Source organism: Pongo abelii, chromosome 21 (genome assembly GCF_028885655.2).
Source record: "Pongo abelii isolate AG06213 chromosome 21, NHGRI_mPonAbe1-v2.0_pri, whole genome shotgun sequence".
Taxonomy (NCBI): Eukaryota; Metazoa; Chordata; class Mammalia; order Primates; family Hominidae; genus Pongo; species Pongo abelii.
Window position 1 is genome coordinate 14,375,711 of NC_072006.2, and position 24,290 is coordinate 14,400,000.

The 24,290-nt window shown below is 45.5% G+C and overlaps 1 protein-coding gene across 2 annotated transcripts in view; it reads left to right on the top strand.

Annotated features, from left to right (window-relative positions):
* The window catches only part of SLC24A3 (solute carrier family 24 member 3), a 510,137-nt gene that overhangs the window by 444,707 nt on the left and 41,140 nt on the right, over positions 1-24,290 (top strand). For both annotated transcript variants that reach the window (XM_054541619.2, XM_024238868.3), the window contains exons 8-10: positions 10,208-10,233; positions 17,796-17,849; positions 24,225-24,290. The exon at positions 24,225-24,290 is cut by the window's right edge and continues 68 nt beyond it. In XM_054541619.2, coding sequence (XP_054397594.2) covers positions 10,208-10,233; positions 17,796-17,849; positions 24,225-24,290 — 146 coding nt within the window. The remainder of the gene's footprint in view (positions 1-10,207; positions 10,234-17,795; positions 17,850-24,224) is intronic.

Consider the following 24,290-nt stretch of genomic DNA (forward strand, 5'->3'; position numbering starts at 1 on the left):
TCAACTAAAGGGTCTACTCACCTGTTTGACAAACCTCCTACCAGTAGATTATTTCATTGTAAATCTTTATACAAATAAAGTGAACATGAGGGTTGATGTGAGATTTTCCCTGAGGAACCAGACAGGTACTTCAGTGACCGGCAGTTTCTGACACTGAAAATCTTGAGTTTACAAACCATCACAAGGTTTGCCAGGAAGTCAATATTCCCTTAAAATGTACTCTCAACCTTGTCCTCCAGTGTCCCCAGATTAAAACAGGAAGGGAACTGGACCTACCATGCTCCTCTAATTCCAGGGGCCCTTTATCATTGGGAGGGTTGGAACCCACCCCACAGAGCAGAGAGGTTCAGAATGTCATGCTGGAACTGAAGACATGCTTCTGTTAGGAGATTTAAGGACATACATGAACTATGTTCTTATTCTCAGTTATTACCTGTGAAAAGGGTATTATCACCTGGAACCCAAGGACTCTTCCCAGGCTTCTCTAATACCCCTTCCAGCGAGCTTCATCCTTCTATGCACAAACCCACACTGACTGTGTGCACTCTGCTCTTCTGCCATTACAGGATGTTGGGATGATTTTTGAAAAAAATTTTTTTTCAAAAGACATGGTTAGGGAACAGTGTCAATGAACACAGTCCTCTACTTTGCTGAATTCCAGAAGGAGATGACTGTGCTCATGAAGACAAGGTGGTGGAACAGAACGGAGCAGATTTGGATCTCCTGGGAGCACAGACTTAACCACACACTCCCAGCAGCAGTTCTGCTGGTGTTGGCTTCTTTCCCTGTTTTCCGCATAGACACTAACTGGACTATGTGTGAAATCACTTGTCTTCTGTTCAGTGTATCTGGATGTATCAAAGATAAAATGAATGTAATTGTTGTTAATGACATGTGAATAAGTAAAGAGGTTTTGCTTCTTTGGGCTTTGAGTAACTCCCTCACCCGAGCCTGGTCTTTGGGCAAAGCAATCATCTGCCCTCAGGGTGCAGCATATAAACCCCAGAGCTGAGCTAGCTGAACACGCAGGCTGCCAGGGCAACTCCATATTTCATTCAGACAGCAACAAACCACATAAGCAAATGATTCTTTGCTGTTACCTGAAGATGTGGACTGTGTATTTACAGACCAGTTGTCAAGGCTAGAGTTTTGTGATTTGAGAAAAATTACATCTCTCCACTGTTAAGAAGAAATAGAAAAGATAAAGTTTGAGTCCTCAAGATTAGGTCTTGGTTCTTTTTACTTTAACTGGTGTTCCTCCAACTTCAGTCTACACTGGAAACACCCAGGATGCCTATTTAGTTCAACAGGCTCTTGGGGAGGACCTGGGAAATTGCATTTTAACCAACATCTTCCCTCACCCACAGGTGATTCTGATGCCAGTAGCATCAGAGAAACTGCACCTTGAGAAACACAACTTTAAATATGGCTGGAAACCATTTCCTTGGGATATTCATCTGTTGCATAGAAATGATACATTCTAGAGTCAGTTTTGAGATTCCCAAAGGAAAGGAAGTTGCCTGGATTTCTGACTATTGCTAGTCTGAGTAGACTCTTAACTCTTGTTAAATGGTGGCCAAACTCCCAGGGTCATTTTTGCATGAAATTTGAAACTGTCCATGAGGAGTAAAACAGAGTTTCACACTCAAAAATGCTGCAGTTCACAGAATACCTCTCACAGTGTCTCCATATCTATTCCATGCCCCCAGCCAGAGGCTACAGCTCGCACGCACTCTGTGTCTTTTTTCTTCTTCTTCTCTTTCTGTTTCCCCTAATATCATGGTAACAAAATCATTTTTCTTCCGGTTTCCCTTAGGTAATACTAAGTTTTTCTATAGGACTCTGCAATGAGCACTTGAAATTCCTTTATTTAAAAGCCTTTCCTCGTACCCACCAAATAATTACCAACCTTCCCAAACAATGCATTCAACTATTCGGGTTTTTTGAAACCACTCTCCCTATTATACAGCACTGAAATGTTCAGAAGGCGTAACTGTCGGCGTCCTGAGGTTGTGCAATAAAGAGCTCCTTCACCCAGAGGGCAAGTCAGGATTAAGCAGGACCAGATGCTGTTCTGTGTACATGCCCACCAAGGGGTTCTTGGGACCTCAGCAGAGGAGCCCTGGAGACAAACCGTGGGGCCTGGAGACCCACAGAGAGGCACGGCGACTTCTCCAGAGACGCTGATGGCTGCTGAGAGGCCGAGGGTTCAGAGGAGGGTCGGGAAAGCGCTAACAGAGTCCTTATGACCTGGATTCAAAATGGCTGAAATGTCAGCTGATGCGGGCGGGGCATGCCAGGGCGGACAAGCAAAACCACAGGAGCAGGAAGCACACGTGCATTCCGAAACCAACAGAGCTCGGACGGAGACGTGGGGCGATCCACTTCCCTATTCGGGTATTTCACCTAAACTTTCCTCTGTGCTATTTTCTAGTTCGCTTATTTGAAGGAGAAGCAAAAGAAATGAATTTAGTCATTGTCTAAAGCAATTGTAATTTCAAAAACATATAGTGTGTGCTTCTCGGGGCCCTTCCCCAGCCCCAGTCAACTTTCCCTTAGCCCTGGTGACATTCTGTACTTTGAAACATCTGGCCAGCTGTGGAGAGGCTGGACAGGGGCTCTGAAAGCATTGAGGAGGTTCCCCCAATGCCTTCAGTCTCTTTTTGCAAGACAGACATCACCTTTTAAGTCTTGAAAGAGTTTTAGGTTCTTTAGAGCCCTTCCTTGTGCCCATCCACCCAACAGCCAAGTGCAAATCATTGCAGATTCTTCGCTGCTTCTCCTCTGCCCCCAGTGAGCACTTCAACTCTGGGTATCTCTGGCCTCCCAGTCCTGTCTTTTCTCCAAATTCCAGCAGACGGACAGTTTTTTGTATTGAAATGTTACTGTAATTTACATAATCAGGTAATTTACATAAATGCAAATGATTCATTACATAGGCAGTCTAGCAGCTGCTCTAAAAGAAATACTTTATTTTTACCCTTCGTCTCTGCTGGAGGACGGGGACTGTGAACATGGAGAGGAGGGCAGCACTCAGGGGAAGCAGATAGGCCTATGGGACAGGTCCCAGGTAACGTGGACCAGCTTGAAACTCCAAATTCACAAGTGCTGTCTGTCTGCTGACGGGCCAGGTGATCCCTTGGCAGCAGTTTGGGGGTCTTCAGGGCAACCTGAGCACTGGCACAGCAGCGAGGTTCCTTCACACCAACACGTCTCCTTCCTTCCCTGGGACATTCATTGTCATGGCACCGAGTGAATGGAACCCAGGGGGATATGAGAGAGTTCAGCTGACTCACCTGCCACAGGTGCCCAGCACTTCTAGCAGAATTTACATGGTGATAGAAATGGCCTACAATCTTGTGCTGTCCAATGTGGTAGCTACTAGTCACACGTGGCTACTGACAGGCAACTAGTGGGACCAAGGAACTACACTTCTTATGTTATTAATTTTAATTTTTAACAGGCATAGACTTGATCCTCAACAGGGGACTGTGTTGGGTCTACTGATAATTACTTTTTAGTTTAATACTTGTGACTCTGCAAGCAAGCTATTTTGTGAGTCCCACCTTAGAGACGTCATCACCAGGGCTCTGGTGGTTAAATGATTCACCCAAGGCCAGGGACCGGTAATACCTCGAGTTTGCCAGAGCAGGTGTCTGACATGCTGCAGCTCTACTGCCCCGATATAGAATTTGGACTTGCCCTCCAATAAAATCCTCCTCTTACAGTCTTTAAAATCATCCTACCTCACCACCCACTCCCCCTGTTAGAGATGAGGGTCACCTTCACTTACTTTGTGGTCTAGTTTTTAGGCAGAAGGGAACAGCTCCAGCCACCCCTGCTAGAATTTTTTCATTAAAATAACTAATCGGAAATAATCTGGAAATGATTGTATCTTGCCCTTTCTGTGAGAGAGAAGAAATCTCAGAGATCTTGTGGAAGTCTGTCCATCACTGGCAGCTGGCTGGCCTCCAAGGCCCTGCCCGTCTGACCCATCACCCTCCCCTCCTGCACCCATTTTTCATGGGAATTAACCTCTTCCCTCTCCAATTTAGAAAACTTGGGGTTCTTAATTTTTTATTTCAATGGCTTTTGAGGTACATGTGGTTTTTGGTTACATGGATGAATTATATAGTGGTGAAGTCTGAGATTTTAGCATGCCCTTCACCGGAGCAGTGTACATTATACCCAGTACCTAGTTTTTTTATCCCTTGTCCCTCCTCCCACCCCCCCACCTTCTAATTCTTCAAAGTCCATGACAACACTCTGTACGCCTTTGCATACACGTAGCTTAGCTCCCACTTATAAGTGAGAACATACGGTATTTGATTTTCCATTCCTGGGTTACTTCACTTAGAATAATGGCCTCCAGCTCCATCCAAGTTGCTGCAAAAGATATTATTTAGTTTCTTTTTGTGGCTCAGTAGTATTCCACGGTGTGTATAAACCATATGGTCCTTATCCACTCATCAGCTGATGAGTACTCAAGTTAGTTTCATATCTTTGCAACTGTGAATTGTGCTGTGATAAACATACTCACGCAGGTGTCTTTTTGATAGAATGATTTCTTTTCTTCGGGGTGGATACCCAGTAGTGGGATTGCTGGATCGAAGGGTAGATCTACTTTCAGTTCTTTAAGAAATTCTTATACTGGAAAACTTGAGGTCCTTCAGCTCATGGTGCCCTCATTACATTTCAGCTCTCAGGTCTTTCAGCTCATTTTGCCCTCATTACATTTCAGCTCTCTTTCTGGCAAAGTCGGAATAACTATGGTAGCAAGAAGATCCTCACCGAGAATGACTTTGACAGAATTTTAAGATCCTTAAACAAATCGACTATGGTCTTACAAAGGTCGCCTGTTTTGTAATCCCTGCTGTTGACAGGAGGAAGGAAAGGCCTGCTTTAATGACACTGGGTAAACTAGGAGGCCGGTTACACTCTCATTTGCTGCTTGAACAGGGAAGTGCATCCACTGGCCTGGAGACCCCAGAGAGGAGCCTCTCATCTCTAACAAGGAAAACAACTTGGAAACTGTAGCTACGTGTTTGATTTTGGTTTTCCCTGCCCAGCAAACATAGTCCTTTTGGTTTAACAACCCCCATCTCCTATATCCTCAGTACTTATCCTTTTTTCTTTCCTGTAGCCTGCCTTTATATATTTATACAACATGATCAGCTCTGCTAAAGCCCTGCCTGTAGGTCATTTTTTCCCTGCCCTTCTGCAACCGCAACCTTCGTCAATCAAGCCAGCCTATAAGACATCCTGAAGTAGGAATTTCTGCTTAACTTTGAAATATAAGAGATACTGGTGCCTAACAGCCAACTTCCCAATGTATTCCATTGGATCCCTCTCCTCAGATGAAATCACCATGGCCTTAGCTAAGCCGTCTGCACCCCCACCCAAGAGCTGAAGAAGTGAGAACTACACCCACTCAAGGGAGTTCCCGTGATATTGAGTGGGAAAAGTCTACGGGGGGCTGTTTTCTTTGCAGCAAGGAAGGAAAGAGTTTCAGGTTTCAGTCTCTTGAAAGAAAACGATGATGTTGATTTTTTCCTGTTATTTTCACTGCTTAAAATTCTCATGGTGCCAGTGATTACAATACATGCTATGAAGTCTTAGCTTCAGCAGTGCGGCCTCTCCTGCTTCATGGTGACAATTTACAGTAAGCAAACCCAGGGGCTGACATGGCGATGTTGAGACAGCCACCTGCCTCCCAGCTCAGCCAGCCTCTTCTCTCCCGCGTATACTAGGGGCTCCTGGCTCTTCCTCCCCTGCTCCTCCATGTTGAGCACACCATTCCCTTGGCAGCTCTCTGGGTTGTTCTGATATCCAGGGATTCGCCGGCCTGATGTAAGCCCGTCTTGCTTGGAAGAATTCTGGAGCAGACACCAGGAATGAAAAGCCGGTTTCCATGGTACCCAGCCGTTTCTCTGAAGCCTGGAGGAAATGAGTGCTTTTTTCAAATTCATTCCTGTTTAACATTTAGCTCAGCAGCAGAACACGTGGAAACCTCAGGGCGAAGCCAAGGGTAGCTTTGGATGAACCACATGTGGGTCAGAGGGCAGAGGCCCCCTGACCAGCTGGTGCTCAGCAGATCTGAGACCCAGCTATCAGTATCACCCTCGGTGGTCTCTGGGCTATTGCAGTGCCTGGCCCCCAAACAGAACCGACAGGGCACAGAGAGAAGAACTGCTTACCCAAGGGTTGCTTTCACATATCTGATGCGGAAGAAGCTGAGTCAGTTCCAAAGCCCACAACAGGAGGTCCCTCAAGTGCAACTCATTGTTGAGGACTAAGTGTTGACCGCAGGACAGAGCACCGGGCAGGACCTGCTCCTGGAACACCACCTTGCCCCAAGACAGCAGTGGCTGAAGCCACCTTCAGTAGGCTGTCTGCCTTGAGGTGATTCCCTTCCTTCCAGGAGATTTAATAGAGCTGCGAAAATGGACTTGAACTGACTTCATTTCAACTTCACTTCTTTGGCAGGCTGGACATGGAGGGCGGACTGGAACGTGAGCACCACTTAGTGGTCATTTCCTGGAACTGCGGGTGCAACTTGTTCTAGTCTAGAAAGAAATGATTTCAAGTTTTCTTCTACACTAGTAATACTGATCTAAGGGGTGGGGGATGTTGCTTTGATTTCTTTTACTCTCAGCTAGTAGAGCATGAACTACAGAGGGATATGCAACACGTGTCTTAAGTGTATTGAATAACATGAAATCTTTAAGGAATAACAAATTCATTTCCTAACCTTCAGCAAACTCAAGTGAAAGGAACCTCATCCTTGTCGTTTGAAGAGTTTTCTGAGGGAGCGATTCAAATGCTCCATCAAGATGGTCCAGCAAGGTACCCTCCCGATGGAACGTTCTGCAAACAGAGCCAGTCCTAATTTCCAGTCTTCAGAAGAGGCGATGACCAGCTGCTTGTTCTCCAAATAACAGCACTGAATGTTCACAGGCAGTTCATAGCTCATCTCAACCTTCTTTCTCATGATAAGGAAGCCCTGCTTCTGTTTAGAGTTTTTTTCGAGACAGGGTCTTGCTGTCTCCCCAAGGCTGGAATGCAGTGGCCACATCATAGCTCACTGCAGCCTCAAACTCCTGACTCAAGTGATTCTCCCACCTTGATCTCCCAAGGTGCTAGGATTACAGGCATGAGCCACTGTGCCAAGCCAATTTAGATTTTCTCAGAGGCCTGATTTCTAGTCCCTTTTGTTCATTTCATTGTTCTTTTCTGAGTCCTCTCATTCCTCCACACAGTCCTCTTAAAGGAGAAGGATAAACCTGAATGATGTTTGCCATCAGCCACAGGATAGAGAAGCCCTGGCTTTGTGGAGGCCTCCTTCTCCTCCTCCTCCTCCTCCACCTCCTCCACCTCCTCCTCCTCCTCCTCCTTCTCCTTCTCCACCTCCTCCTCCTCCTCCACCTCCTCCACCTCCTCCTCCTCCTTCTCCTCTTCCTCCTTCTCCTCCTTCTCCTTCTCCACCTCCTCCACCTCCTCCTCCTCCTCCTCCTCCACCTCCTCCACCTCCTCCTCCTCCTTCTCCTCCTCCTCCTTCTCCTCCTCCTCCTTCTCCACCTCCTCCACCTCCTCCTCCACCTCCTCCTCCTCTTCCTCCTCCTCCTCCTCCACCTCCTCCTCCTCCACCTCCTCCTCCACGTCCTCCTCCACCACCTCCTCCTCCTCCTCCACCTCCTCCTCCTCCTCCTCCTCCTCCTCCTCTTTCTCCTCCTCCTCCTCCTCCACCACCTCCTCCTCCTCCTCTTTCTCCTCCTCCTCCTTCTCCTCCTCCGCCTTCTCCTCCTCCTCCTTCTCCTCCTCCGCCTTCTCCTCCTCCTCTTCATCTACCCTTATGCATTCTGAGTGATGGGGCATATTCACACCAGGCAGAGATCAAAGGGGAAACTATATCAGTTATTTGCATGTTTCCAGATCTCCACCATTAGTTAGTACTTGTGGTGAGATCACCTGCATTTCTCTTTCCCTGTCTGCCTCCCTGAACCGTATCCCCAACCACAGCTCCCCAAGCCACAACCATCCTCCTGACTCCAGGGTCATGAAGCTCTGGCCCTAATTGCATATTTTTTCCAATCTCACCCGGATTTGCCCACTGTTTCTCTGATTATTGTGCTCCTGTTTGGGGTCCCTCCTAAAATTAAGCCCAGTCTCATTTTTTCTTTGCTATGGTCATTGAAATGATCAGTAGCTAAAGTTCTATGAATCTCAGGGCTAACTGCTAGCAGACAGGAAGAGTACTTTCTTCCAGGGTGAGCAATCTCCAAGCTTTTCCTTTGCAGAATCTGTCCCCACCTATGGGGAGGATCACTCAGAATAAGGGCTTTCTAAAAGCTGCTTTCATATTTTATGTTATTGTCTGCCTTCCCTGATAGAAGAAAATTAAATTGGCCTGGTCTAATAAACTCTTTCTGAATATCTTCTGTTCTCTTAAGTGGCTACAAATTGATTATTCCAGCCTGCTGCAAGGACTAATATTGAATTAACTTCAATTAATAGAAAATGTTTTCTATCTTAAATAATTTGATCTGCTCCATGACTTTTTGGCAACAACCTTTTTTCAAAAAAGAAAGTTGGGGGGGTTATACAAAAGAGCTGTCAATGCCTTCTAGGGGATGGGTTCCATGCCATTCAACCTGGGTTATGAGATTGTTGCCTTTATTTCTTTAATTCTCTGCCCATTCTAGTTTGACATTGTCATCCCACTGTCAACTTGTTGAATCTGATAATAAAGATGAAAGTAACAAAAATGATGAAGCCCACGTTTCCAATGGCTTGTTGGGAAGAATGAGTTACAAACGAGCACAGCTCCTTCCTCCTCATCCTCATTTTGACCTTCATGATAATTGGAAAGAGTTCCTTTTATGCTCTTTGCGACCAGTGCCCTGAGGTGTTCTCTACGTCTCTACCCAGCTGGTGGTTACTGCCCTGGTTGGGGGCTGATGCCATGCCCGCTTTGTTAACTGGGTTTCCCATCTCCAAGCTGTGACAGCAGTTGACACCCAGAGTGTCCTGCAAGTGTCTGCTTCAGTCTGCAGAGGGCTGCTGCCTCTAAAGGAAAGGCCACTCTGAGATGACCATACTCAAAGCAGTCGTCCTTCAGGAGTTTGAGAAGAAAGAGTTACGAGCCATGTCCTCAGCTTCCTGCTTCTATGAAATATAGGTGTACTCATTTGGTTTCAGCAACATGTCATCAGCCATGTGTGTCATGAAAAGGACACCAAATTCGGAGCTGGGGCTGAGTTCTCGAGCCAATTCTGCAGCAAATGGAGCAACCCCAGGAAAATTACTTATGTTCTCTGTGACTCAGTTTCCCTGTATAATCAAAGGATTACACTAGGTTTCCCCCCTGCCCCCACAAGGTGGGAAATGATTTTAGGTGTTATATAGACCAGGACTTCAGTAGATTAAATCCTGCCGTGTGTTTTCTCTGTATTCTCTTTCAAGTCCTAACTGATTAGTAAACCTCAGTGGGGTGCTAGTGTGCCCCTGACTGCTTCTGACCCCTAATAATCTTCCTTAGTGAAAGGGAAGGACCATACCCAGGGCTTGGGCAGCCAACGGTGTCCAGATGGGATTTGCAAACACCATTTGTTGTTATTGCACTAATTTTTCGGGGTGATGGCAAGGAGTGTTGATCCCCTACTTCTGGTTGTGATGTGAAGTTTCCTTTGAAAATAAATTATTTTAAGGAAACAAAAAAAAATCAATTAAAAGAAAAAATTGAGCCCATAGAAGTCCAAGCACTTTCATAAAAACTGAAGATGCACAGACATGCAGAAATCTTACAGAACTAATATTTGGAAGTACCTGCTGAGCTCCTACATCCCCTTGCAGATCTAAGATTCTACGATGGGCCTTGCTTTACAAAGCAGGTTAGTCACACTTCCCTGTCACGCTGATGTTGTACAGAAATTGCAGGAAGAAGGGAATTACCTGAGGCTGTTCTTTTCCACACATGCCCACCCTGATCTACTAACACCTCCTTCTACTAACACTGGCCAAAGGCCAAACCAGTACAGAGGGAAGTTTATCCACAGGGACTCCAGGTCCCAGGACAACCCAGTCCTGATTACACCATCCCAAGAACAAGGTGGACACTGTGTGCAGCCTTAAAGCATGTGTGTGTGCATGCGTGTATGTGTGTGTGTGTGTGTGTGTCTAATCTTCTATTCTTTTTATTTTTTCACAGTTCATTTATGATGAAAAAGTTTCCTGGTAAGTACCTCTCTTTCCCCTTCTCATTTCAGAATGTTATGTTGCAGAGCCAAATATATTGAAGACCAGAGTTAGGATTCAAGAAAGAAAGGGAAGTGTCATGACAGCTTAGAAGGAGGAGAATTTCCTAGGAACCCTCTTTACACCTCAGGGGAGAAATTAAATTCATTTTCACAGAGTCAAGACCTTTTCTCTTGGGCTAGAGTGGCGGGGTTCTATTTGAGACCCTAATATCTAAATGTCTTTATCATCCTGTGTCTGGACATCATGGCTTAGCTGTGTCTTTCTACAGTCAGCCATGTGCTAGGGCAGAGTTAAGATTTGACTGACTTTTTGGCCAGGCGCTGTGGCTCACACCTGTAATCCCAGCACTTTGAGAGGTCGAGGCGGGTGGATCACGAGGTCAGGAGATTGAGACCATCCTGGCTAATACGGTGAAACCCCGTCTCTACTAAAAATACAAAAAATTATCCAGGCATGGTGGTAGGCACCTGTAGTCCCAGCTACTCAAGAGGCTGAGGCAGGAGAATGGTGTTAATCTGGGAGGTGGAGCTTGCAGTGAGCCGAGATCACACCACTGCACTCCAGCCTGGGCGACACAGTGAGACTCCATCTCCAAAAAAAAAATTGTGTCCAAACCAAGCTCCATGTTCCCAATCCCACGTTTATCTTAGGAATTAGGACCCAGGCACTTCTGTGAGCATTAATCCATTAAAGATCCCCCTGACTTTCAAAAGATCTTAGAGCTCTGAAAATTGGTGTTGTTGGGGATTTTTTATTTTGATAGAAACTGTTGCCCAAATTAAATATACGGGAAGACATTAGCATTTGGTCCAACTGTTCAAATCCTCGTTTTTGAGATGGGTTCTGAGAAAATCAGACATGTTTGAAATGGAAATGGAAATTGAATGTATTGTGCATTGTCATTACGTATTTTCCGAATATTTGATCTACAGAGGTAAGCAATGTGAAATAACATATTAGGAACAGGCGTAGGTAGAAAATCTCCCTGGTATTATTGAAAGCTATGAATGAGCCAGAAAAAGTAGAGTCCACCAGGCTTCACTTTAGCAAAATGACTGCTAACTCTTTGTTGGAGTGGGCCTCTCTGTATCTGAGGACATCTCTGATTTTCAGAATTAGGGGGCAGTGGAGAACCCATCACATTGATGATAAATGTTACTTGCTATGTCAAGGTATTAAGATACTTTTGCTAACTCTCTCTCCTCTTTGCAAGAAGAAAGAGGAGGAGACAGCTAGGAGAAAATAAGAAGGAGGTCTTCTTTGGATCATGGTGACCAATAGGCTGAAAGGAATTGACATGCCCAGGAGCACCCAAGATCAGAGAGCCTCCTTGTTATATCATCCTGGAGGTGGCTGCCAAATGGAGTGAGGGGCATTTTTCCCCCATGTCCTTGGGGATAAAGCGCAGCACAAGAAAACTTCCAGAAGCTGATGGCATAGTTAGCACAACTACTGCTCCGCCTTAGCAAACAGTAGGTGCTTCAACGTTGCTCAGTGGTGCCAGTCTTTGCTAATGACATTCCCCAAAAGACAAACAAGTAGTGATCACAGTTGATCTCAGAAATGTGTGTGCTGCTGTTGTGCAGAAACATGTTAGGAAATGCTACCCAGGATGGTTTGCTGTCAGCCTTAGAGGGAGCCGTCTTTTCTACCACCTCCATGGCATTGCTGTATGAAGAAAACAGGCTTCACCATCAGCCCTTTTCACTCCGTATCCTCAAAACATCTTGGGATAGTTCAGATGGTTTGGAGCAAGAAAAGGAGTGTCTATTTCATCTTCATTCCTAAGGCTTTTCCCGTGATGTTAGGTAACCCCATCCTAGGGTAGGTGCCCGAGCCTGCAGCAGAAGGGTCTAGATTCTGGAAGGTACAAGTCATCAGAGCCCTCGCCCTGAGCACCGAGGCTCCCTCTCATCCAATTATGAGTAAGAGGCTGGGAGGGCCATGGATACATGAGTTGCAAATCCCCAGGTATGTCTTGATCTATCAGGGGGGTGTTGGAATTATAAGTCATGCACAGCTGTGGCTTCCCGGGAAGAACTGGCCTGGGGGGCTTTGGTGGCACCAGAACTACATTCTTCCCAGAGCGCTGGCCTGTCGTGTAACTTGTTATTACACGCATGGGCTGATGAAGGGCATTTTGCACATGAGTGAGGCTGAGAAATTAAAGTCTGTGCCACTAGCCCTTATCTACTTTGGGACTCCTGGGGATTTCAACTTGTCATTTAATGGATGAAAAATATATGGAAGTTTAAGAATTTTTTACTGTTCACTTCTTCTTTCTTCTTACCAAGCCAATCATGACCATTTATTTTGCTGAAATGGTGCATCTAGGTGCTGATTTCTCTCTTTAAAATCAGAGTCTTCAGTCTGTGCGATTAAAGCACAGTAACATTTTGAAAATACCTTTAACAGAGAGTTCCATTCCTTGTTATAGAACATTCCAGCATGGCCTAGAGATTTCAAGGCAGGTAACCTGTTCACCCCCCAAAATCCTCAAAAGGAAACAAATTTCAATTGTGTTTATTTTGAAACTACACTCTTTAGGAGGAAGTGAGCTTTGTCAAATACAAATACACCAGGACAAAGTACCCCTGTCATGCAGTTCAGATTCTTTCACCATTCCTGAAGCAGCATTCTGCAGGAAGTCACATTCAGTCAAAAAATGGTGGTTGACAGTTAGTCAGGATTGATTTTAGCAGCAGGTACTAGAAGAACCAGCTACGGCGTATTGAATACATAGTGGTGTATTTTTCTTACTGTCAGTGCCCCGGATGTACGTGGTGCCGTGGCTCTGCCTTTCCCCTGGCCTTTGCCTAATGGTCCCAAGATGGCTGCTGCAGTCCCAGCCACCAAGTTCATATTGAAGGCAGGAAGGAGGAAGAAGGGGCACTGTTGTTCTTTTTGGCACACTTCCACCTTGCATCTCTTTGGTCGCAGCAGGGTCTGCCTTGACCACTGAGCAGCCAGGGAGATTAGAGTGACCACTTTAGACCAATCATGATTCATCCTCAGGGCCTAGGGGCCAGGCGCACCCTCTTTGAGATCAGAAGGGCTCCATTTGCTGCCTCGACCTAGTGGGTGGGGTTCTCTTAGCAGGGAAGAGGCAGGGGAATAGTGGTGAGTGCTTTTCGGTTAGGTGCCTATACGCTAAAAGACACTTGACATAGGAAGCATCGGCCAGGCATGGTGGCTCACGCCTATAATCCCAGCTCTTTGGAAGGCTGAGGCAGGTGGATCCCTTGAGGTTAGGAGTTCGAGACCAGCCTGGCCAACATGGTGAAAACCCATCTCTACTGAAAATACAAAAATTAGCCAGGCATGGTGATGCACACCTGTAGTCCCAGCTGCTCGGGAGGCTGAGGCTGGAGAATAGCTTGAACCCTGGAAGTGGAGGTTGCTGTGAGCCAAGATTGTGCCACTGCACTCCAGGCTGGGCGACAGAGCAAGACTCCATCTCAAAAAAAAAAAAAGAAAAAAAAAGTGTCAGAGGCCCGCCTATTAGGATGTATGCTCGACCCACAGAGCAAGCTCATGATGTTGCCAGAAGGAATTTGGAATAGGTCATCAGGGAGTCTGAAGGCCCAACAAGAAAATTAAAGAACGCAGGGCGATGGTTTGGTTTCTTCTTTTGAGTCCGAAGTTGTGACTTTGGGAGAGAAAAGAGACCTGGGATTGCAACCTGGAAACTCTTCCTGGTGGGGCTGGAGAACAGCTTTTGCTGTTCTGGGCCGTATTCAGGAAACCAGAGCCAACAGTGTACCCAGGTGAAGAGAGGAGCAGTCCTCGCATCTGAGAAGGAACTGTCTTTGGTGAGAATCAGGGACCCGTTGAAAATGATTCAAAATGGAAGCCTGGGGAGGGAAGAAACAAACCCAGATCAGCTACAGAATGGGATCCTCAGAGGACAGCGGGTGAGGTGTGCTCAGGAGGAAAGGGGAGAAGGTGCCCAGCGTCCTAGGTGAAAGGGCAAGAAAGGGGACCAAGGAGGGCCGAGTGACTTCCAAGGTCTAGATGCTTCCTAAGCACCTCCTCTACGCCAGGGAAACATGTCATACAAAACCAGAGCTGGCCCAACCTGGAGCTCTCTCAGGCTGGAGGGATGCAGACCCTTGACATGTAACTATGGGACCACATGGAGAGGCTCACCACACTGAGGAGAGGGGATGGGGGAAGGGCTCTGAAGAGTGTTAGGCCAAGCCTTGATGATCCAAATTCAACCAGGTCAAAAATGCACAAGGAACAGCAGGTGGGGCGGCACAGAGGCCTCCTAGAGCCCACTGGGTTCACTGGAGAGGAAGCCTGGTGAGCCCTGTGTCTGAACACCAACAGAGCAAACTAGAAATGTCAACAAAAGCAAGGAATCTCGTCCTACAGGCATCTCTGCAAAATGGCCAGAGAGAACCTGGTTTCAGTATTGCAACAGGAGGGCTTTTGATGAGTAAAAAATTGAAAAGATCTAAAAGAATTAGAAAGAGCATACATACACCTGTTTAGAAAGTGCTGGACTTAATTCAATCTGACTACAATATTTCATTAAAGTTGATTCATTTTCTGGTGACTTCTCACTGAATCTATTAAAGTGCATCTAAGCAATAATGTGACATCCCTTCAGATCCTGGGAGCCTGTTCCTTCCAAATGAGTGAGCTGTGAATAAATCTCACTTTTCACCATGAAGTGTATGCTACGTATACATTGGTGTCGACGAGATAAGAACTGTGTTCGGGCCACTGGAGGCATTTTGCAACTGAAAATTGATGTTTGGAGGGAACGTCACCTGCACAGATGAGCTGAGGGCTGCTTTGTGCTGGGGAGAAGAGGCAAGTGGGCAAGACCTGGGGATGTCTGCGTGGGGAGAAATCAGCTGTCGGCATTTTAAATCTCTGGAAAATGAGACACCAGATACCGGGGAAGGTGTCAGGTGTGAGGAGTGGTGTCAAGTGACTGCTAGAAACAGGTGTTCGTTACATAATAAATGAGTAATAAATATATAAACAGGATAATCACAGACTGCTTAGAGGTTTGAAGAACATAAACAGGGTCATGTGAGAGAAAGTCGAGCAGAGGCGGGCAGGGAAGATTGCTTGGAGGAGGTGATATTTAAAAGCTGGTATCTGCAGGATAAAAGCAGCCAGCCAAGGAGTGAAGGGAAAGCCATTCCTGGCCAAAAGAACATTCAGTGCAAAGGCTCTGGGAGAGGGAAAGAGACGGCTATGTGCAAATGAAAGGCCAGTGAGGTGGGGCACAGATAGGACACAAGACGACATGGAGACAGAAGAAAAGGTCAGGATTTGCAAGGAAAAAGGAAACTTTTTTTTTCTTAGGCATTTTGGGAAGTAAAGATTTTAAGAAGTGCAGGGACATGCTCCCATAGTATCAGGGAAACCAGTTCAGAGGTTGAAGTGAAAATGACCTAGGGAGGGTGCAGTAGAGAAGAAAGAAGTCAGTGATTGATGAAATACTTGAGACACAGAGTCCGATGGATATGGGAGTGAGGAAAAGGGAGTGCTCCATATTGATTTCCAGATTCTGGGCTTGACTAGGCAGGGAGTGGTACAGTTGACTGAAAGGACAAAGCCCAGGGTTGTTTTGTTTTGTTTTGTTTTGTTTTGTTTAAGGAGGCTAGGAAATAAGAATGAAGAATTGTGTTCTGATAGACATTTAGACTTCCAGGTGCAGAGGCCAAATATATGAATCTGGAGCTAGAGAGAGGTGTGGTGTGGATGTGTAAATTGGGGGTCGTTATCACGTATTTGGTGTTTATAGCAATAGGTCAGGATGAGGTCACCTAAGGAGAAAACATAGGCAATAAAGATGGCCCAATAATGAGAGGATGAACTGAAGGAGTGGAGGAGGCAAAGGAGATGGAGAAGGAGAAGCTGGGGACAGGAAGGAAGCCAGGGGTGTGGCCTCTCGGCAGTCAGAAGAGAGGGTTTTATGAAGAGGGGCAGATGATCTCCTTTCAGATGCTACCAGGAAATAGAACAGGATGACAGACAACCGCCCACTCATCCTTGGATTGGTGTGGATGGAAATCACTGGTGCCCTTGACAGGTGATTCAGGAGATCGGTGGGTGTGGAAGTTGGGCTAGAGAAATTTGCCAACTGAATGAGAGGCACTGAAATGCAGTGTGCATAGCCCTTTAAGAAGTTTTGCCATGACAGAAGCTGAGAAATGTGGCAGAAATTGAAAGGGCTTGGATACTCTCATTTCCTCTCTCAATAGTGCATCTGAGCACTTTCTAGAATAAATACATACATCTTTGCATAATTTGTTTTGGAGGGGAGAGGGAAGAAAGGGTTTTACTGTGTTGCCCAGGCTGTGGTACAGTGGTGTGATCATAGCTCACTGTAGCCTCCATCTCCTGAGCTCAAGCAATCCTCCCGCCTCAGCCTCCCCAAGTAGCTGAGACTCCAGGAGCACACCACCATACTTGGCTAATTTTTTAATTTTTTTCTGGAGATGGGGTCTTGTTATGTTGCTCAGGCTGTTCTGGAACTTGGGGATGTAAGTGATCCTTTCCTCTCGGCCTCCCAAAGTGCTGGGATTACAGGAGCGGGTCACTGTGCCCAGCCTGCATAATCATTCTTAATGGATACATGAACCTACTTATCATTTATGTACCCAGTGCCCTATTTTATAACCATCTGACTTCTTTCCAGCTTTTCACTTTTTTATAAACACTGCTGCAGGAAAAACCCTTGTGTATGTATCCTTTTCACATTTGACCAAATATTTCTCTAGGATCAACTTCTAGACATGGAATTTGAAAAGAGAAAAGGAAGGATGGGTATAACCTGGAGTTTCCTCATCTGACCATTCTCCAGTAACCTACCATTGAAGCCAAAATTATTCCCTCAATGAGCTGATTTAATTCTGTAGCTAAAGCGAAACCTGGAAAACAAGCTCCTGGTTTTTAGTTGGAAGCCACTAAGATAAAGAAAACAGAAGTATTCAGACTATTAGAAGCTCAAGGCACATTCTAGCGGGTTTTTCTTTTCTTCCTTCCTGTGGAATGTTTTCCCACTTATTCCTTCTTACTCTTCGGCTGGTACCTTCCCTGCCCAGGTTCTGTCTGTCTGCCTGCCTCTCTCCCCACTTCTACCCTTTATGCTTGGCTCCTATATATCCAACAATCCCTCAGGAACCCCTGTCAATTCCTCTAATTTTAGTTTCCCCTTGTAAGTATATCTGAATAGTTTCAGTGAATGATTAAGCTGAGACCAGAGGTATACATATTGACCTATATTCAGCAACGTGTATGAAAGGCTTGCTGCTTTCAAAGAGCTCTTTTTAGGTGACAAATAACAGAGAGGAAAGGGCATTTTCCCTTTAGGTGAGGAGAGAAGAGAAAAATGGTTGACAGCCTTATGCAGCATAGAGAATGTCTCTAGACCAGGAAATATCCGTCATCTGGCACCGTCTGCCTTCGCCTTACTATCCTGGCCGTTTGCATCAAATATGTCTTTAAAAAGGAGGCAGGTGAGTTTCACAGATGTCCATGACTGTCTTTAACTGGTCTTGGTTTACACGCAGGTGGGAGTCTTTAGTCCTTGTGCTGATGTATCTTATCTACATTGTCATCATGAAGTAAGTAAAATTCTTCATTTCTTTTCCAAAACTGTTTCTTGCATTCCACATTATGTGATGATGTGGGAAGAGGATTGGGGCGGGTATCTGACTGGTTTTTCAGTGTGTATCATCACAGTCACTTGGCTCCCTGCCACACTGTTGTGAGTCACTGTAATTTTGATTAGTATCAATTGTAGTGACCCTTCCAGCCCATATTCGATGATAGACTCAAAGCTTCAGTGTTTCACTTGAGAACTCTCTAGAACCCCTAATCTCTCTTCAGGATCTGGCAGCCTAGCTCTGGGAGGCTTCTTCACTCTCTTTCTTAACACAAAGGAGATAAAACTCAATATGTTACACTGCTATAGAGGGTGAGGGAAGATGCAAGGTAGTCTGCCGCCAGTCTACTCAATATGGCAGCCAACATGAGCCAGCCATCCGGTGGTCTGTGTAGACCCAGTATCTAGGGATTGCTTGTGAAGGGAATTCCTAGGGTAGGACCTTCATCAAACATATCCTGGCATGGAATTTTCATGAGGTAACTGATGAAGAGTTAGTTAAGAGACAACTGAAATCATGGATCAAATATCTGTGGACTTCCATTATTCATATGGTATTAGTCATCCACTGCTGCATAACAAACCATCCCAAAACTTAGTGGCTTAAAAGCACAAACATGTATTATCTCACACATTATCTGAGAGTTAGGAACCCAGGAGCAGCTTAACTGCAAGGTTCTAGCTCAGAGTCTCTCATGAGGTTGCAGCCAGAGCTGCCATCATGTACCGGACTGGTGTGGGAGAACTTGCCTTCAAGTGATGCTGGCTCTTGACTGGTGGGCTGTTTCTCACCACATGGGCTCCTCCCTAGAGCTGCTTGAGTGGCTTCCTCCAGAGCAAGTGGTTCAAGACAGAGAGCAAGAAGGGCTCTGCAACACCATTTATAATATCCCAGAAGTCACACGCCATTACTTCTACCATATTCTGTTTATTAGAAGCAAGTCACTAAGTCCAGTCCACACTGAAGGGGCTGGCATCACCCAGTGAAGGGAAAAATGTCAAAGAACTCTTGATGTATTTTAAAACCACCATGTTATGACATATGTTATTTTCCCTCCTGGAGTTGGGGTAGCTTATTTATATCAAGAATTTGCCAGGAGCAGTGGCTCATGCCTGTAATCTCAGCACTTTGGGAGGCCAAGGTGAGCGGATCACTTGAAATCAGGAGTTCGTGACCAGCCTGGCCAACATGGTGAAACCCCATCTCTACTAAAAATACAAAAATTAGCCAGGTGTGGTGGCACACACCTGTAATCCCAGCTACTTGGGAGGAGGCAGGAGAATCGCTGGAACCCGGAAGGCAGAGGTTGCAATGAGCTGAGATCGCGCCACCACTCCAGCCTGGGTGACAGAGCGAGACTCCATCTCATTAAAAAAAAAAAAAGAATTATATGATCAATGTTTCCCATGCTGTAAGTTAAATGTAAGCACCATGGTTGTAAGCCTGCTGGTTCATCTTTTTGCCAGGCACCACTGGGATGAGGAGGTTATAAAGAATGCAGACATGTTCTGTGCTGCAACTGCCCAACCCTGTGGGAGCTGTGTCTTTTCCTCTAAATTAGCCCATGTTTCCCCAGCATATGTAGCTGTAGGAGTGACTGCCTTCTCTAGGGGCAAGAAAGTAGAAATCCATCAACGATGGCCAGTTTGGACATATCAGGTAGCAGTCTGGAACTGACACATTAAGGTTTCTTATTGTTGAGGCCTGACAAAAGTTAATTCTGGTGACCAGTGACTGAGACACTTCTTGAGAGAAATCAACGTGGACATTGGCAAATATCACAGGAGCAATGAAGGTAGAAGCTGGCTTGGCCAGTGCCCAGGGTGGGCTGTAGGCAATCTGCTGCCAACAGATTGTATGGGGGCCAACATTTGTGAGGGGAGCCATCCAATGGTTACTGTAGACCCCACATCTGGAGCTTAGTGGAGAAGGGCATTCCTAGAGTAGCACCTTAGTCATACATATCCTGGTACCATAAGGTAACTAATGAAGAAACCAGAAGTCACGCACTGTAGAACTGATCATTTAAAAATACCAATAGATGAGCTCTCATGAAAACCAGTGTTGACCCAAAGCCTTTCCAAACTTTCCAGCCCCCAAAGGAAAAGCCTTTAAAGATCAGAGCACCCATCTTATGCCTCTTTGTCTCAAAGAGCAAAACTATATAGGAAATCAGTGCCAAAGTGGGGAAGCTTCAAACTACTGTCTGTGTGTGTACTCACACATCTTCCTTTGCTGTTTTCTAGTGCATTGTTTCAATTTTTTAACATTTTGACACTCTAATTGAGCTCCCAAAAGTGGATTAGTTGATTATTCTGGAAGAATCGCCACACAGTGTCTGCTCTATGCCCAACATTAATCTTGGGTCTTGAATCTTAATTTTCATGAAAGTATGTTTCAAAATGAGTTCACTAAGGGCTTCATAGAGTTAAGTATTCTTCAAAAACAGATGTGGCCAGAGAGAAGACGACTTGAGGAATTTTCCTGGCATGCATCTTACGGCCACTGCTCCCCTTTTCCAAGCCACCTTGAAGCCCACGAGTTGCTGGCAGGACACATGGACAGTAAGATAGTACAGCGAACACATCCTCTCCTCTTTCCCAAACCGTACCAAATGTGGAAGCTAATGAGGTGTGTTTCTGCTGATGCCTCACTTTTACCAACATTCCAGCTGTTCAAACCAGCAGGATACAAATAAAACTGGGAATGGAAGCTACTGTGCTCATGAAATTTTCTGCATAAATTCTGGTCCTAAGTTCTAAATTGAAATCTCTGCTCTTTAGCCATCCCCCTCTGCAATCAGAGGCTTTAATCATTGGGTTTTATCAAATCTGATTTATAAAATTGCATGCTTCACAATAAAATAGCTTCAGGGTGCAAGCACAAAATTTAAAACATTCAATTAAAAATATAAACAGCAACAGTAGTTAAGAAGAAAAACAGCATATATTAGAATCGTCAGCTGCCTCCTGGGTGGAGAGTTTTTAAATGACTTTAAACATTCTATCTGAAGGTCAAAAAGCAATTTCAGATTGTCCAGTTAGGTAGAAACCTTCAGGGAGCATGAAGCATGCCTGGCCTTGGCAAGGATTGATTTCTGTACATCCCGGGTCACTGCTCTGGGATTTGTTCCCCAGATGGGGTATGTGTGCTGGTGGTTAAGAACCAGTGCCTCACATTCAGCCCTGACAGCGGAGCCCCCTGCCACTGACAGTCATGGGATCTCAGCCAAGTTCTTCAGCCATCTTGAATCTCAGTTTCCTCTTCTGCAAAACAAGATTAATAATTTCTACTATTATTATATATATTCCATAAGAACTGAATGTGACAGCTTAGTTAAGCTGTCAGGCTAAGTTAAGCTTAGTTTAACCCGGTATCCAGTTTTGAGAAAACCCTCACTGTATAGTATTATTATCCTGTTCTCTAAACCCTGATAAATGTATAATACATGGGTTTCCTTTTGTACTTTAAAAGCAAAACCTAATCACTGGGCACTGTGGTGCATACCTGTGATCCCAGCTATTCAGAAAGCTGGAGAGAGAGGATTGCTTGAAGCCAGGAGTTTGAGACTAACCTCGGCAACATAGCAAGACCCCGTTTCAAAAAAAAAAAAAAAAAAAAAAAGCAAACGTTTATGCAAGAATGCAAGTCAGTATTTCTTTCAGGGAAATGGATTCTAAGGCAAGATGACAGAAACACTGCCTCTTTCCCTGTCGCTCTATGGGGCAAGGCATCCTTGTTGAATCTAGAAAGTGTGGAGGCCTTTTCACTAACGGGAATTTTGAATGTATACAAGAGTCAACAGAATAGTATGATGAACCCCATGCACTCGTCACCGCCCCCAGAAACCATCAACCCACAGTTGCCCCACCCACACCATATTCACTTCCCTTTTCTCCTATAATTTTGAAGTCCCAGATATCATACTAGTTCATCCACAAAAATTCCAGTATACATCTGGACTTCTCTAGACACAGCTGGATACTCTTTTAGGATTCTACAAGGACTTTCTCTTTAACATAACCACAACATTATCATCATACCTAAAATTAATACTAATTCCTCAATATCATAAAATACCCAATGTTCAAATTTTCAGCGGCCTCACAAATGTCTTTTTTATTTTCTTTTAGTTTCATAAATATAAATATTTTAAAAATGAGAATTCAAATAAATTCCACTCATTAGAATTGGTGGCCCATGACTGGCTGCTGTGTGTGTGTGCATGTGTGTGTGCATGTATGTGTGTGTGCATTTTCCTTGCACTTTGTTCTTTGATGAAGTTTGGCTGTTTGCTCTGCAGAGTTGCCCATGGTTGGAAAGTGTTGATTATATCCTATGAGGTGGCGCAGTCTGTTCCCTTGGCCTCTGTGTCTGTGTGTGTGTCTGTGTGTGTATGTGTGTGCATGTCTGGGTGTCTATGTGTGTGTGTCTCTGTGTCTGTGTGCTGCGTGTCTGTGTGTGTGTCTGTCTGTGTCTGTGTGTGTCTCTCTGTGTGTGTCTCTGTGTGTCTGTCTGTGTGTGTGTGTCTCTGTGTGTGTCTGTGTGTCTCTGTGTGAGTGTCTGTGCATGTGTGTGTCTGTGTGCATTTTCCTTGCACTTTGTTGTTTGATGAAGTTTGGCTGTTTGCTCTGCAGAGTTGCCCATGGTTGGAAAGTGTTGATTATATCCCGTGCTGTGGTGCAGTCTGTTCCCTTGGCCTCTGTGTTTCCTATATGTCTGTAATTGATCTGATTCGGGCTAGACTATGTCCCAAGTGGTGATAAAGTTCCATCCTCAGGAGGCATGGTGATGTCTGCCTTTCTCTGTCTGTAGTGTTGGCATCCATCAGTGCTCAGGTTCCATCATCAGGAGGCACAGTGATGTCTGCCTTTCTCTGTCTGTAGTGTTGGCATCCATCAGTGCTCAGGTTCCACAGGTTCCACCATCAGGAGGCACGGTGATGTCTGCCTTCCTCTGTCTGTAGTGTTGGCAGCCATCAGTGCTCAGTATCTGGATCCATTATTTCGTTTGGGTTGCAAAATAGTGGTGTTCTAATTCTACGCTTCATGTCTTATGAACTACAAATGGCACCCATCACTTTGACTAGTTTTCCGTTCTCTGTCATGCAATGTAGTAACTGCACGTTCCTAGAGAGTACAGGAAAGAACTCATGGATGAGACGGTCCAGCCACAGAGGACCTCTTCGTCTCTCTGAAGTCTTGTTGCCATAGGCCAACCACCCCAGAGCTGCACCCACTGAAGAATCAGGCACAAGGGAGATAGCTGGGAGGGAATCCAGAAAGCTTCATGTCTGTAGCAGCAAAGAGATGAGGAAGAGGAAGAGAAACATAGGTTGAGTGGCCTTCCAGCTGGCAACTTAGGGTCACCATGCCTAGCTGCCATTTCTATGGGAGACTGGAGGTCCAACTGGAGGTCCCCAGTAGGCTGTCCCATGGCCAGTAAACGATGGAGGTGGGGGATAGCAGTAGCAGCCTTCTGTGACCTGGAAACTGTGCCTAGCTGTCTTTGCCCATGAGTTTTTATGAGTTTTCTAGGATTCCTCTGTGGGAATCTTCTCATACTAAAGCTAGGGAGACTGGAACATTTACTTACAAAAAACCATCCTCGGAACTTGTACAAGCTTATTCACTTCCCACCTGAGCCTGCTGGGGCATGTAAGGAACACTACACAATGTATTCACTTGATCATTCTGGAGGATAATAGCCTAGAATTCTTTCGTAAAGCCAAGGGCCCATTGGATCTGAAACTTAGGCACGATAGTCATAGAAATTTGGAGAATCCCAACCCATGACCTCAGGAAACCAAAGCCATACAGAGACCTAGACGGCCAACCGGCCTGTAGCACATAGACTATGACACACAGCCACTGCTCCTGGGGAGTAGTGTGGATGAAGCAGCTTCTCCTTCCCCAAAAAAACTTGTCCCTGATTACAAAGGCCCTGGAGATGTGGCCCAAAGGAGGTAGACCTTGACCATCCCACTGAGTCTTAGCACAGTCCTTCCATGTGCAGACTGAGAAGGGGAGCTCAATCCCAGAGAGGCCTCCACTGGCATGAAAGAGGTGGCAAAGTAAGCAATGTGCCCATGTGCTCTGGTTTATTTCTATAATGGTGGTTTTCTTTTCACTTACCATTTTTTCATAAATTGGGAAATGGGACAGGTTGTATATTCTGAGGGGGAATGGGTTGACAAAAATTAAAACAATAATAACTTGAGGCCTGGGGACTGTACATGCAGACTGGGAGAGCTCCCAGGAACACTTGGTGGGAGTTGAGAAATGGGAGAATGGCAAACACTGATGGACTCTGCCCACTTGTTGCTTTGCTCAGATATAATGCTTGCATACATCAGTGCTTTGAGAGGAGAACAAAAGGTGCCGGGAACATGGTCAACGG